We start from the raw sequence: 16,309 nt of genomic DNA on the forward strand, positions 1-16,309 counted from the left end.
CTTGGGAGACCTTGTGCAGAGAGACGATGGCTGCAACCAAGAGTCACCATGTGGTGGTGCCTCTCAGACTGGGCAGCATCGCCCTGAGTTTGGCACTGCTCAGCAGCATTTCTCCTTAGTTTTAGAATACATTCATGACTAGTTGTTTTGTTGCCTGAATATTTACAGTACTACATTTCCTATACAATGTTTGATAACAGACATTGAGACATGGGAACATGAAAAAATAGTCTGCTGGCAAAATTGCAGCTTTGGGGGAAGCAACTGGAACAGGGAAAACTGTATTAGCCTGTCTGCCCTTAATACAATGCAAACTGAGCATGAGAAATTGAACCAGGGGTTAGAGGGGAGAGAAGCATTAGCAGAAGTTTCTCCTTCATACCTTTTCTTTAGAGCAAAGCAGATCTGCATGGGCAGTTCTGTCCAGACAACATCTTCATAAGTTTGCCTGCTGCAAAATTTAAAACCTTATAATGGAAACATAAAAAGAAATCTTGCCCATTACATTTGCTTTGCTAAAGAAGAAAAATCCATTTGTGTTTTCTTCTGGTTCTAATTTGAAGTGCTTAATGTTTTGTTCAGCATTTAAAATACTTTTCTGTAAGCCATTTCAATGTATTTTCTAGCTGTCTTATTTCTTTTATTTGCATTGCTGAAAGCAGACCTGCAGGACCAGGGAAGTAGATAGCATGACCAAGTAGGTCTTTCCTGTTGCTAACTTACAATTAAAGATAATTGTGTTCCAGCCTGCAGTGTCACCAGTTGTATGCTATCTTTATTACAGCTACAGTAAAATGTTTGGGGTATTTTTCCCACTAAAATACTGGGAAATATATTCAAAAAATGTACAACTGTCCTACCAAAAGCTCCTTAAAATCTGGCACTGTCTTTATGCTCAGTCTGTCAGTTTTTTGGTATTTTGATGACAGATGCTAGCTGTCATGTTCTCATCTGCTATCTGGTTTTCACAAAGAATTACTTTGAATGATAGCTTTTCATTTCTGTTGCTTATCAAAGAGACCATGAGTTAATCCAAAATGTATGTATGAAGATCATTAATGTTTAAAGTCCTTTTTAAACATAGACATGAAAAAAGTGATTTTCTGTGTTGTCTTTGTATCTCAGTCTATATATCTGTCTGTACATATGGATACATAGTATGGATTTTCTTCTGAAAGCCTTAAGACAGCTTGAGAAATAGTTAACCATGAGAAATGGTTAAGTATGCTGTAAATGCTTTTGCTTGGAGTAATATTGCCTTAAAGGAAATAGTCTTTCAAAGATATAAACTTTATGCATTAAAAACGTTTTAACCTAGGGTGTTGCTGTTCTTTGCTGAATCAGGAAACAGAAATAAGGATTTCTAAACTTTTAATATATTGAAATATTTAACTTTCAATATATTTCATTATTATTGAAATATGTCAATGAAATGATGAGGTGGTATAGGCCTATGGTACACTGAATAAAAACATCAGTCCTAATGGAACATATTGTATAATACTTTTTTAAAAGAAAACTGCATGTTCATGCTTTAAATTCAAATACAATTTTGGGCAAATAGAGAAAATTAAAAAAAAAACTATTCTATTTTTTATTAAATATTTTAAGGAAGTATTTCAGTCACAAGATAAGAAGATGTATATAGTCTAAGGCTGTTTACAACTGAAAGGTGAATTTAGGCTTTAGCATGCTTAGTCAATTTCAGCTTGACCTGAGAATCAGTTCCCCAGACTTCTATGTTAAGAACCTTCCTTCCACAAAATGGAAACTTTGAGTGATTCAAATTACTGCTAAAATATACTCAGTGTTGTTCAGAGTGCTAAAAGCTTTTTTACAAAGAGGAGCTGGAACCTTGTGGTGGGTGATGGGAGGGATGGCGGGTGTAAGTTTGTAATAAGGAGAGACTTTTATGTTTTACCCCTCTCAGTAGCTGTGAGTGCAGAGTGCTGGGAAACAGCACAGGGAGGCTTTATGGGAAGCTTTTATCTCAATTTTATCCCTCGGTTCAGGCACTGTATTGTCAGTAGAAGTGGAAAGATTCTGTGCATAGGAAATGCGCTAAAATGTGCTTTATTTACTTTTCAAATACTCAAAAATTGTGCCGCCTTGAAAATGAAGTTTTACAGTCCAGGAAGTTCTGTATGCAGAATTTAAAGTATCCTCAAGGATATTTTGAACATACTAAGCAGCTCAGAATGGGTTCATTAACTGTTACATGAATAAGACAAAAAAAGGGTTATTATTGTCATGTAAAGTATCTGTGTGTATTCTCTTACATTTCATGCTTATATCACTGAACAGCAAAAGGCTATGATTTTTGTTTTGTTTGTTTTTTAACAGGCAGCTTCTAAGTTTACCTCTCTCACTCTCAGAAGAAGAGTTGCTTAGAATGAGGCAAGAGTTGCATTGCTGCTTCTCTCAGATGGACAGCAGCTTGGCTTGGCCCAAAATAAGAGCGAGAACCTTGCTTCGGGCTTTTGAGGTCGAGCAGAAGGATGCAGAGGTGCTGAAAGTCGATCAGAATTTAGCAGTGACCAGTAAACAGGTGGGAATGATGTAGGATCAATGCGGGGATGTGGAAGGATTTGCTGGTATATCTGCAAGTTGTTGGTCTTGCCTGCATGTATAGGTCCAGAGCTGCTTCATAGGTGTGGCAGCAGTGCACATTTCCTCTGTTTATGTGGATCAGTGGACCTTAAAGATAATTGGGCAGCAATTAGACACTTTTTTTCCACATACACCTGCGTATTTCTGCTGCTTGCACATCTTCCAGCATTCCAAAGAAAGTAGCATAGTTACAAAGAAGTAGACTGGTGTCAAAAAGGGGCTGCATCTTGCAGGAGAGTCCACTGAAATGCCAAATATCTGAGCGATGCTGAGCCTGGCTCTGAATACTAGGGACAAGTTGGGTTCTTTACAGCATAGACTGAGATTTTCCTGGCAGCCCCTAAAGTGCTAAATTTGACACTAACTCAAGGAGTTTCTGTAAGGGAACGTCATACATTGTCTTGTCCGTTTACGAAAGTAAAGTTCCTGAATTAGCTGGACTTGCTTAGCAAGAATTTGGGCTTCATTTCCATTTTTTCTTTCCAAAAGAGTTGGGCATATACAGTGGGTTGGGTTTTGTGGCATGGGGTGGGGTTTTTTGTTGTTCTTTATGTTTGTTTATTTCAATTCTAAATATGTAGAAGATGAGGCATACTCACTCAGAGTTGGAAAGACATACCCAACAAGGAATCTGTCTATAAAATCTAGCCTTTTTTTAAAATAACTCTGTGAGGGATGTTTAATTCCTTCAGTAAAATGTAAAACGTAAAATCATAAATTATTTTCAATTCTTTAAATAGGAGGAGGGGCGAAGTGTTTCCTTTATGAATTGTATCTGATAACATCATAAAAAGGAGGACATTCCCTTGCTTTGTTTTGGTTCGGTTATGTTTTCTAAACACGTAAGCTAACTTGGGTTAATTATATTAAGAATTAGCCTAGTTCAAGACCTTAATAATTTCTAAAGTACTAAAGAAAGGAGATGACTTTGTAAAAGCCTTATAGTTGAACAGATGTTATCATTTCCCCAAGAGTACATTATACTTAGTTGATATTCTTGTAAAGAAATATAAAGGTCAAGAATAATTTGATTACATGGAGTGGTGCCCCTTAATACTATTATGGTTCAGTTGTGATTCATATACTGTGTCTTGAAAAACAATGTAGTTCTTAAATGAATATTCTTGGTTCATTTTAATCATGCTGAGGAGACTGTTTCAGTTAAAAGCTCTTATTATCACTGCTAAAGCTTGTTAAAATCAAATCTGTGTGCTAGCAGATGTCATGGAAAGGATGAATATATAATTTTACTTTGAGAGAAATTAGAAAAGGAAATTAGCAACTTTGAATGTCTGAAAGTAGTCTTCTGAATGAATAGGGCAGCAACTTCATTTCAGAAATATTTTCTCAGTGAATGTCATCCTTGCCATGTGTATCATTAATAGGTGGATCTGTCAATAATAGCAAGTAATAATGTTAGCATCCTCATATACTTCTTACAAATAAAGCATTTCGTACTCATCTACTTACAGTCGCATTCTAAAGTGAAAAAAAATGGATCCAGGAATAGAAATAAGATGGATATTTTGAAGAAGTCTTTACAGGACAAAATTTTCATTTATGAAGACTCTGTGAAAGATGAAAATTTGAATAAGGTAAGTGTCTTCTACATTACTAAAGCAGTCTCTAGTAATTAATGGCTGTCAGTTTTCTATCAGTGTGAATAAGAACCAGATAAAAAGGCATATGGTGTGGTGGCATAATGCATACCTCTACTCTTGCCTGCTTTTATAAAGGTGTTGTATTTCAAGTTTAAGAGATTTGACTTTGGTTTAACTTTTCCGCCTTAGTTACAGAGCTGATTTCATGTGTCACCTTTTTTTCTTCCAGTGATTCTGGGACTTGGCACATGCACGATTGCATAATTCCCAGAGATCCTGTGGCTTTCCTAATTAGGCTTTCAAAACATGGAAGATGCTTCACTACATACTTCGTTGAGCAAGACTTAGTTCTTTAATGTCTCCTAATGCTACTGAAAAGCCTGAAATGGGTTCTTAGATCAAAGACTTCTTGCATAGGGGCTGAGTTTATTTGTATAGAACTTATTGAAAGAGAGCTTGACTGTGGTAGGTATCTATCTTCTAAAAGGCTCACCAGCCCCGGTATATAGTTAATCCTCAAGGAATGAGTGGGGCCAATGCCAATATGGAATTTTGGAATATTATTCCTTCTGTGCCAGCAGATGTTCCATGAGGTCTTGTGTTCTTTAACCTTTCTCTCCTTCTCTTTTCCACTTGTAAAATATGGGTAATTCTACTTTTCTATATTGGGGGAATGTTGCAATGGTAACTGTGTTAGACATAGGTGGTGCACAGCTATAAGAACTATGCAGAATAAGCAGGTGACACTACTAGATAAAAAGTAGTTTCACAAATGATTGCAGTATCAATTTTAGTACCAAATTGGAAAAAAAATCTGGTTTTACACCTCTTTCCTATGCTTTTTATGCCCTAACCTCCAAAATTTAGATTTTTTTAAATTTTGTAACAAGAAGTACTGAATACATATTTGGTATGAATATTGCCCTACATTTTTGTTAGACTCTTGTTTTAAAATTGGCAGGTTAGCTTCTCTAAGCCTCATTGTTTCAGTTTTATATGTACCACCTGGCATACCTGTTGTTCGCATTGTATAGCTGCGAAAAAAGCCAGATGCTTTGTGCTTTTCCAAGTAAGGAATCTAAACTATTAAGGAAAATTGTTAGTTCACACGATATAGTTAGGACACAGAAGCATTGCAGTTAACCCCATGTTGATCACAGAAGCAGAGTTTCTTTCTTTTGCTGTTAGAGTTTCTTACCTTAATCTTAACACTTCTAAATTTTGCATTAATATGAACACTTCTAAGGTCTTCCTCAGAATTAACCATCTGAAGTTGCACAGCCAGTTCCAGCAGGGAAGAAGAACAATGGAGTAGTACAGCTCTGCTCTATTTCGCCTGCTTTCACTGCTGCGGACTTCATACACTGTCATGAGTTCTATCCATTTACAGGATGGCTGTAAAATGGTTTCCAGCTAATGCTTATGAAAGCAGCAGCAGTATGTGTTTTGTGACACTGTAAAACAGGCACAGCAGAGAACAACTCATAGGACGTGATGAGCTTGGAGGCCATGGCAGGTAGTTTGATGCCTTATTTTGGAGCCTCTGCGAGAATCATTGACCTCACTGTGAAAATCTTCAAAACCAGATATTTACTTCTTTTGTGTTTCATAGCTGGTTTGAGTTGTCTTATTTAGTGATAGGACAAGGGGTAAAGGGTTAAAACTTAAACAGGGGATGTTTAGATTGGATATAAGGAGGAAGTTCTTTACTGTAAAGGTGGTGAGGCACTGGAATGGGTTACCCAGGGAAGTTGTGAATGCTCCATCCCTGGCAGTGTTCAAGGCCAGGACGGACAGAGCCTTGGGTGACACGGTTTAGTGTGAGGTGCCCCTGCCCATGGCAGGGGGTTTGGAAGTAGATGATCTTAAGGTCCTTCCCAACTCTAACTGTTCTATGATTCTGTTTATGGTTATGTGTGAGGAAGTAGCTCTTCCTTTCTGAAATAGCAGTTAACTTATCTCAGAAGAAACAGAATGGTAAAAATAGTGACATTCATGAAATCACAGAATCTTAGAATGGTTTGGGTTGGAAGGGACCTTAAAGCTCATCTAGTTCCAGCCCTCAACACCTCATTCTTCAGTCTATTTTCTTTGCTGGGCTTATAAAACCCAATAATAATATTTACTTGAGAAGTGACTTAAGGTTATAGGTAAACAAGTATATTTTCAGATTATTCCCTTTATTTATAGTATATAGGACTGAGACAGCACTAGTTAGCAATCAGTGTGAACTAAATACATAATTTAAAAGTCTGTTTTAAAGCAATGGACTAATCACAGTGCATTTACAGCACTGGCAATTTTTTTGTGTAGTTTGGATGTTTCAGGTGGAATCAGCAGCAAATGTTCAGACCTATGAAAGTGGATTCACTATCACCAAAGTAGTCTGACACTGTATGTCAAATAGTATGATACCAAGTAGTGTACTACAGTCCTCTGGTATAATAAAAGGCTTCAAGAATGGCCAGAGTATATTTGTTTATAACTAGTTTATAATTTACTTTGTAATCAATATTTGATCCAGCTTCTACTGAAATTGCTTTCTGTGTCACACTGAAGTCAGATCTACTTGCAAGCTTTGATTTTCACAAATGTATTTCTGTTTGCAGAGCTGTGATTTCAAAGCTGACAAGAGGCAGAAGCAACTTGGGTGCTTAGGGATAGTAGTACCAGTTGAATAATGCAACATTTTATTTGGTTACAAGCAGTTACTTTACTGTGTAATGTTGGATAGATGCTGAATGAAAAAGCTGAACATCATTCCCATAGAATCATAGAATACTTCAGGTTGGAAGGACCTTTATAGGTCATCTAGTCCAACCCCTCCTGCAATGAGCAGGGACATCATCAGTTCAGGTTGTTCAGAGCCCTGTCCAACCTGACCTTGAATGTTTCCAGGGATGGATCATCTGCCACCTCTCTAGGAAACCTGTTTCAGTGCTCCAACGTCCTTATCATAAACTAATGTCTTCCTTATATCCTCTTTCTGTTTAAAACCATTACGTCTTGTCCTGTCACAACAAAAAAGTTTGACTTCATTTTTCTTACAAGCCCACTTTTATGTACTGAAAAGCTTCAGTAAGGATACCCTGGAGCCTTCTCTTGTGCAGGCTGAACAATCCCAACTGTCTGAGCCTTTCTTCAAATCCCTTGTCTTTGAGCATGCTTAACACATGGCTACATGCATAGTAATATGGAAATAGTATCTGGTTTCTCAGTTTGCACCATAAATCTTATGATTCATGGGATATACTGAACATATATAAAATCCCTGTATTTAAGGGGTTGACAAAAGTGTGTTTCTTTCATCAGTGGCATCTCTTGCCTTTTAATTTAGATGCAATTAAAATACACATTTTGTGTCTCCTTATAAGTGAACTTGAGTTGCCATACTGCATTACCATCCTTATTCATTATTCATTTTAATGGGTTCAAACTCACGCTAAAGGTGATCACTCATTTACTCATTCATGGATTCATTATTCATTCATCTATCCCCAGATTTCAAATATGTATAATTCATTTAAAATCCTTGTGTCTGAAACAGAGCCTCCTGTGAAGAAGCTTAAACTGAAGCTGAACTTTAAATTCAGTTGTGTGCACACACCTGTCAAAACATTTCTGTGTAATTTTCTTTTCCACATTTTCAGAGGTTTGGAGCACTTCCTGTTCCTAAACCACAAAGGCAGCCTTCAGATACTACTTACTAATTTTCTGTCTTATAAAAAAAATCATACCTCAAGCACATATTTTCCCCTTTTTTGAGATCTTGTAAAAATATGTATTTTGGTAGGCAGTATCTTAGGCATATAAATAAAAGCTGGAAGAAAAGAGGGATGAGCTCTCGGTGTGTGCATGTTGTCACAACTCATTCAAGCTGGTAGTGTTGCAATATTCTTATTAGTTAAGAAGCTGCCATAATACATTGAATAGTGAGCATCACATAGACTCTAAAGCATTAGTCTTTTTGGAAACTTCTAGTGAGGTAGGTCTGCTTAAATTTCCTCTCCCCTTCCCACCCCCCCGTTCCTTGAATAGATGCTATTGTGATAAAAATCATAATATAAATCATTTAGTCTCTTGCAACAAAAAATTGGTTGTTCTCATCCATCTTCATTTTCCTGCTTTTAAGTCAAATCAAAACTCAACATTGCCAAAGTTTTGAAAGGTGGCTTATGGCATTAGTTGTCCAACCTGGTTCTTTCCTAACATATCTTGCCTCTTAAAGTGATGTCTGCTGTAGTGATGAATCTCCCTGAGCATCTCACTAGACAGCAACTGTTGTTAGCTAAGTATTGAGTGAATGGCCGAATCAGATATAAATTCCTTGCCTTCTTTAAGAAGCTATTTCTCCCCTAAAAGGGGAACAACTTCCACTGATGAAGAGAGGGATGGAGGCAAGTAAATGGAAACTTCACAACTGAGACCTTAAAAAATTGGACAGTCTGACAATACAGCTCTGAAAATTGCCAGTTGCTTTTGAGAACATTGTCACAGTGATCAGTAGTATAACAATTAATTCAACGTGCCTTTCAGAACAAAAATGTGAATATTATTTGTGCACAGGCTTTTTAAGAAAGATTTTTTTTCTGAAGAAAGATTTTTTTTTTTATTATTTACTTTTTGTTTGAAATATTTGCCTTGGCTCTGAGGTGTGGAATAGGCTTAGTTCTAGGTCTTAGTCTTACATCACTGGTTTATAAGAATATGTTGAAGTAACACTTGGGATTTTGAAAATCACAGAATCATACAATAGTTAGGGTTGGAAAGGACCTTAAGATCATCTAGTTCCAACCCCCCTGCCATGGGCAGGGCCACCTCACAGTAGACCATAAACCAGAACAAACTGCCAAACTCCACAAGAAAACCGTGAGTTAGGGTGGGCTTGGCTGTCTTGTGCAATCTATATCAAAGTCATGACTTGCAGGATTTTGGAGTGTTGTGTGCAGTTCTGGTGTCCTCAACATAGAAAGGACATGGAAATGTTGGAACAAGTCCAGAGGAGGGCCATGAGGATGATGAGGGGGTGGAGTACCTCCCGTATGAAGACAGGCTCAGAAAGTTGGGGCTGTTCAGCCTGGAGAAGGCTGCGTGGAGACCTCATAGCAGCCTTCCAGTATCTGAAGAGAGCCTACAAGAATGCTGGAGAGGGACTAGTCATTAGGGACTGTAGTGATAGGACAAGGGGTAATGGGTTAAAACTTAAACAGGGGATGTTTAGATTGGTTATAAGGAAGAAGTTCTTTACTGTTAGGGTGGTGAGGCACTGGAATGGGTTGCTCAGGGAGGTAGTGAATTCTCCATCCCTGGCAGTGTTCAAGGCCAGGTTGGACAAAGCCTTGGGTGATATGGCTTAGTGTGAGGTGTCCCTGCCCATGGCAGGGGGGTTGGAACTAGGTAATCTTAAGGTCCTTTCCAACCCTAACTATTCTATAATTCTGTGATTCTATGTTCTGCAGAAGTTTTTATCTTTGGGTTCCTGTCAGTGCTGCCAGAGTACAGCCTACACTTTTGAATGCCTCTCAGCTACTGAAGTGGAAGTTTAAATGGGAGATGCTAAAGTCACTTGCTTTTTGCTAAAAAACAAGTTTTGTTTTTAGGAAAACAGGTGGCCTCAAATTCTCTTTAATTGATTTCTTGCCTACCTGCAAAGAATGCATAAGATATGTATAAAAATATCATCATCATCATAATCATTTATTATTGACATTTTTACCTACTGAGAACTGAAACAGAGAAACAAACAATCAGTATTTCTGGGTTCTTTTTGAACAAGTACTGGAAGGCATCTTGGCTCTTTTCCCATGGACTCCCATTTTTGGCCATCTCTTCTGCTCTTCAGTCACTGCCTAGCATGTTCAAAAATAACAGCCTAGTGTTCAGGATTTTGGTTACTGTATTTCCAATACAATCCCCAGGTTGAGTTCTCCTCTTAACTCAAAAATCCTAGATGTTTATTAGTAACCCATATGCTTACTTATTATTCAGTGTCACGCACCTGCATTATTCAAGATCAATTTGTTATATCAGCCGTAATGTTGAAAGACAGCGACTGTCTTTTATGATGGAGGTTTGTTAAAAATATCAAGAAAATGAATCTTGCCTCCAGTTTGTGTCTGTACGATGATTTCTTACTCTTGTCTTGTAATTGGTTTAATTCACACTAGGGGGAAATATTTCCTGAAGGTTACCTTTCTTCCATTGCGTTCGAGGACATTCCAGGTGATATAATGTAGACTTTGGGGAATATTACATGAGCATGAGACTATCACAAGTATATTTGGTTCCAAATCACATTTTAAATTTAGCTGTATCTACTGGATAATAGAATTTGTATGATATGTAATTGCTTTTAGCAGGTGTCTTACCAAAATTTCCAGAGAAAATTCATGCATATCATGTTACATATTTATCATCTTATAGGTCTAAAAATTTGGTGGAGGTCTCCTTAAATGCTCCTTTAAGGCTCATCATTAATGGAGTCAATAATGTGTAATTCTGATTAGCATGAACAGAAAGCTAATAAGTTTTCAATGTTTTGAGTACATACTGTCGCCATTTGTGCAGAGATACTCTGAGGGGCAAAATCAGGTCTTTTGCCAATGGGAAGATACAATATATAAAGACTCCAGTTGACCTGTTACAGTGGTGTAGTTCATGCTTGCAGGTCTTTATTCTTATTTTATTGACTTGCAAAACTGTAGACAGGTGAATTCTGCATGTATAAAGGTATACCACAGGATGCCTGCCTTGCTAAGGTATTAACTATATAGGTATCTCAATTAAATACAAATATTCTGTGTTTAAAGAACAGATCTCTGCCTGTTATTTAAGACAGGGCCCAAACTTCATGAGATAAATACTTTTCTGTAGAATGCAAATGGGAGTATCTGTGCTCAGATGCCACAGTGATAGTAAACTTGTTGCTGTTAAAATACAAAATACTGGAAAATGCTGATTTCTGAGAATTTTTTTGTATGCTGTGAAACCTATCAGATGAGATTCATCAGGGCCAAAAAAGAATTTAGAGGTAGTGAGGAAAAACCCTGCACTCTTATTCTAAGTCCACTGTGAAAAGCTGTAGTTGATACCAACACCAAATAGTGGAGTTGGAGCTCTCTTATAATCATAAAATAGTTTGTATTGGAAGGAACTTCAAAGTTCACTGAGTTTCAGTCCCCCTGCCATGGTCAGGGACACTCTACACTAGACCGGGTTGCTTAAAGCACCATCCAGCTTGGCCTTGAACACTTCCAGCTATGGGGCAGCCACACCGTCTCTGAGCAACTTGTGCCAGTGGTTGGATGTGCTTGCTCTCTCTGTGTCTTCTCTCTTTCACAGTCCAGCTTTTGGGGCCATGTGGATAATAAAGGTAGAGAGAATAAAATTAAACTGATAATTATTTCCTGTCTTTGAGGATTCAGCTACCCAAGTGTTAGATATGCAGCATGGCCATCAGGGTCTAACTTAGACATCCATACCTATATGGCACTGGAAACACATTTTGTAGGATACAAAACATACAGATAAGTACTTTTCCTTTGCTTTTGACTTAAAATGACAAGCTTAAATGGAAGCATGTAAAAGAGGGTAATTGCAGGTGGGTGCAGTACACACTGTGCTGTAGAAAAATGGTTAAAGTGGCAGTATCACTGACTATGGATGTCAGTGCTATAGCATCGAAAGCTCATCAATCACCTTGCATTTGTGCATGTGCTTGCACATGCTGTCTTTGCCTTTCACCCTTGGATAGTTTCTGTGGATGTCCCATTAGATGTGTGGCAGCAACATAGATACTGAGTTAAATCATGTTGATTTAATCCTGTTTGATGTCCATTCGATTCATTTTTAATCTTATTTGAAATCCATTACTTTTGATTTACAGTTTAACTTTGTTTTACATAAGAAGATTTTTGGTTATTTGTTCAAAGAATAGTAAGTTGAATTTCGTTGGTCAGTATTTATTACCAAATTGATAGTAATTAAAGTCTTCCTATAAATTTTGTGGTTTTGCTAAAACAGGGATGTATTTTATCTTCCCATTTAACCAGCTACTTATATAAGCATAGGTTTATTTGTATTTTTAATTTTTACTTATATTAAAAATCATATAGCCCCTCTATTTTAGGTTTGTATTTAATATTAGAATTGTGAGTACCCTAAAATATAAGGCCTGATCTCTTTGAAACATCTGACCATACTGTAATATTTATTACTTAAACACGGTAAAATCTTGGGATTTAAAGTCAAAAGCACTTTTTAAAACAATGTATTATATTGTAAGATAACAGAATTGATTTCTTCAATGCTTTAACCTGCTTGTTAATTACAGACTAATAAAACCATGGGCATGCATCATGAGGTTTTCATGAGGTTTTCTGTTAACCTTGTTACCTTTTGTGCTTTGGTATTTTTTAGGTTAAGCGCGAGTTACTGCTTGAGAAACAGTGTCAGCTGCGCGATCTGGAAAATAAACTCGGAGAGTATATTGCTGCTTTAGCCTTTCGGAAGACTGTTAAAAAATCCAAAATGTTGGAGCTGTATACTGCTATCATAAGTGTGCAAGCTTTGCTTTTTGAACAACTGAGCACGTCAAAAGCCCTGTCAAAACTGGAATGTATTCAGATTTTAGAAGCACACAACCCTGTAAGTAATCAAGTCGTGAAAAGGAAAAATTCCTTTCAGAAGACAGCAGCTATCACAGTAGCTTAGTTGATTTTGATTTAGCTGTGCTGATTTGCAGCTCCTGGTTGTCCAGTATTTAATTTGTGTGATTATGTGCTTTAATGCACACAGTTAAAGGAATAATGAGAACAGTAGTAGAGCCAAGAAAGACTGTGTATCATTATGATTTATTTTTATTATAATTGCATCCAGAGATCTACAGTGTATTTTGATGGCTAATTATTATTAGCAACTTATTGATTGCATGGAAGATAACTGGGAAATGATTGTGAGTCATGACTGGGATAGTGTGTAAATTGTCATGACTTTGTTACAGAGCTGACCATGTTATACTGCTATCCTTATGGTAAAATCCATAACTACATGATATGCTTAAGTCATTGAGCTTTTTAAGATTATATATACAGCCTCCTACCCGCATCTGTCTCTCTCCAAGCACACTTACACAGTTTAAATAGCAGAAACTTTGGAAAGGCCTCCTCCCTTCATCATATTTATTATGTACTCTTTGTGTGCCAGTTTTCTGAACCTTTTTTAATAATTTAGTGCTTTGTATTCATAAGGATTTTTATTTTTTTTTTAAATCTGCTGTTAGCAATCATCCAAGTGAGGCTTGCGAGAGCACTGGAGTAGAACCGACAAAATGGGTTTTTAAGAGCAAAACCTCTTTGCTAGAGGGCATCATTAGATAGCTATTGCTGTGAAAACTCCTGGTTAAATTTTAATGCTTTCATCTCTACAGCGTTTCTCTTTGCATGGCAGTTAGAATGCTTATATGATTCCAGCTTTGCTTAAAATTGTATAAAATCTGTAGAAAATAGTGAAATTCTATGTAGACGGAGTATAAAAAAATAATTTAATCTGAAATTATTGCCTTTTATGCAGTAACTGTAAGGGGGCTCTTAGAAGAGGTTGTTTTTAAGTTGTCTGTCCTTGAACAGATGAAGAAAAAAAGAAGGAGGGATTGAAGAAAGACCTGGAGTAGCTAACACTGGATTTTTTATCCAGTGTGCATGAACTGATTTAGGACCTATTTTGGAGGAAAAAATATTTTAGGCATTGTTTAAAGAACCTGTTAGGCTTGGATTGCAGGGGCTGTTTCCTGGTGATGAAACCTCTTTCTCTTGCTGTGGTTTTGTCTAATTCCTTTATCCAACTAGGTGGCAAATTTTAACACCTGTTGCTTTAAAATAAATGCATCAGATTACAGAGGATGCCGTAATGCTGACAACATCAGTGATAGCTTTGCCGATCAGTGAAACAAACACATGTGGCTATATGTGAGTTTTCTTCATCCCCTTAAGAGATAACAAGTTAATAACCAATTTTGGTGTTGGATCTAAGCGCTAATGTCAAATCTTGCTGACCAGGAAACAGACACTTAATTAAAGATGCTGTGCTCCAGTGAATCTGTAGTCTGAATAGAGCTGAGGGGATGGAGGAATAGATCAAAATTCAGCATTTTCTCCAAGATACAGGTTGAGAACTAGGGCACTGAGATACTAAGAAACTTAAAGGTTCAGATCAGACAACAGTGATGTTGGAAAACTGGACTGTGAAACTTCCCTTCTGATGGCTAGTTTGACCAAAGAAAGATCTTCGTCCTGAGGGATAAAGTCCACTTAAGACTTCGGTGTTTAACCCAAAGAGCATAGTATTTTAACCCTAATTTTATCACACTAAATGTGAATTACTGTCTTTTCACAAAAAACCTCATTGATATTAGCTGTTTATTCAGTATAACTAAATACTTCAGATTTAACTCAGACTGAGTTTCTCAAGCTCTTCTCAAAGGCTTTATGCAGCTTATAGATGAATTCTAATGGTGCCATTCTTTTGTTTGAATCTGAGCCATGCTGGTAGTGTACTTTGTAGATGTCCTCTACGGTGGAAGGTTTCAGAGGGCAGTGATCTTTAACACAGTGAAAATTGAATCACATCTTTTGGCATTGTTCTGATATTCCTGGTCTGCAAGTCATGTCTGCTGAAGCCATGCAATGAATTTGAAACTGTAATGACTGCAAGTGGATGGGTAAAATGAGAAATTAATAAAGTAATATCAGAAATTTTGATACCATCTTTTTTATTGTCTCCAAATGAAATTCGCTCTTCCAGTTTAAATTACAACTTTTTATCCTTACGTCTTTTCAACCTCTAGGAGATTGAAGAACTTGACAGGAAGCTGGAGTATGAGATGTTGCATAAGGAGTCAGCTCAGCAGCAGCACCATCTAATGAATAGGCAGAGGTGGACTCTGGATGGATTGGGACTTTCAAGTGAAGCTGTGGAAACAAATGCAGACAGACAGGTGACAGTTCTGCTAAGACAGGCTATGAATAAATGCAGGCAATTTATAAATCTGCATCAGCAAAGGTAAGTCCTTTGGTCTCAGGTTCTATAAGCAGTCCTTATAGACCATAAGGTATTACAAACAGCAGGCTAAATGATCTGCTGTCGGGGAGGGACTATACATTTGTTTGAACAGTGCATTTTTGTGATCTAGCCCAGAGCATAACTGAGGCATCTTGGGAATATTAAAATAAGAAACATGAAATAATAAGAACCTAGTTATGTAGAGATTATGCTGTGTTGCATGGCAATCACCATTTCCTGATGGAGATAGTGGGAAAATAATAATACTCCATCGCAGCAAGGAGGAGAAGAATTTCAGTCCTGTTCCTTTGTCTCCAAAGAAGATAGGTAGGGACTTCAATGCAACCTGATATGCAGGGATCAAGGGAAGTAACTGAGATGATTTAAATTAAATTTCCATCTCAACTGTCATACTGTAGACTGAATTCCCTGTCACACTATCATTTTTGATAGCATATATAAACTCTTCTTCAGAGACAGGCTCAATTTCACTTTTCCCTAGCCAATTTTTATGTAAAGGTATCAGTGACCAAAAAAAAGGTGTATAGAAATATCTGTCTAGTCATGAAGGTTGCCTAGCAAAAGTGGGTGGTAATGTACAAAATTGCAAAGTATTGTGTTGCCTTCAATAGGGTTACAGGAGTTGGGTATTACATTTCTATGTGTATTGTACAGTATTAAAAGCCTACCACATTTCAAGATACGTGTATGATCCTGAGAGGGTGTTTTTCATTACAAAGAGGAATTTCTGTGAAATGACTGATATATTTAAAATGGTTTTGAGAGGCTTTGAGTGGAGTTACAGTGCTCGTAAGTCTGTTTCAATTCTGAACATGCTGGAGCTCTACTCAGTGTAAATTAATGACTCTTAGCTTGCAGAAGTGAAGAGTCACTAGAAGAGCAAATAGGTTTCTGATTTGTGGATGCTACTGTAGAGATCTCTCAGTGATGCCTTCAAAGAAACAGCAACTAGCCTTTCCTGTTTACCTGGAAACTTAATGGAAGAAACAAGTTTTGTACTTTTGCCAATTGACACGAGG

General features: G+C 37.2%; 1 protein-coding gene across 4 annotated transcripts in view; it reads left to right on the forward strand.

Moving 5' to 3' along the window:
• EVC2 (EvC ciliary complex subunit 2) overlaps window positions 1-16,309 on the forward strand; it is a 78,459-nt gene that overhangs the window by 52,345 nt on the left and 9,805 nt on the right. For all 4 annotated transcript variants that reach the window (XM_031048376.1, XM_031048374.1, XM_031048375.2 and 1 more), the window contains 4 exons: window positions 2,344-2,548; window positions 4,083-4,205; window positions 12,630-12,857; window positions 15,055-15,269. In XM_031048376.1, the coding sequence (XP_030904236.1) occupies window positions 2,344-2,548; window positions 4,083-4,205; window positions 12,630-12,857; window positions 15,055-15,269 (771 nt within the window). The remainder of the gene's footprint in view (window positions 1-2,343; window positions 2,549-4,082; window positions 4,206-12,629; window positions 12,858-15,054; window positions 15,270-16,309) is intronic.

This window comes from Melopsittacus undulatus, chromosome 7, assembly GCF_012275295.1.
Source record: "Melopsittacus undulatus isolate bMelUnd1 chromosome 7, bMelUnd1.mat.Z, whole genome shotgun sequence".
Classification (NCBI taxonomy): Eukaryota; Metazoa; Chordata; class Aves; order Psittaciformes; family Psittaculidae; genus Melopsittacus; species Melopsittacus undulatus.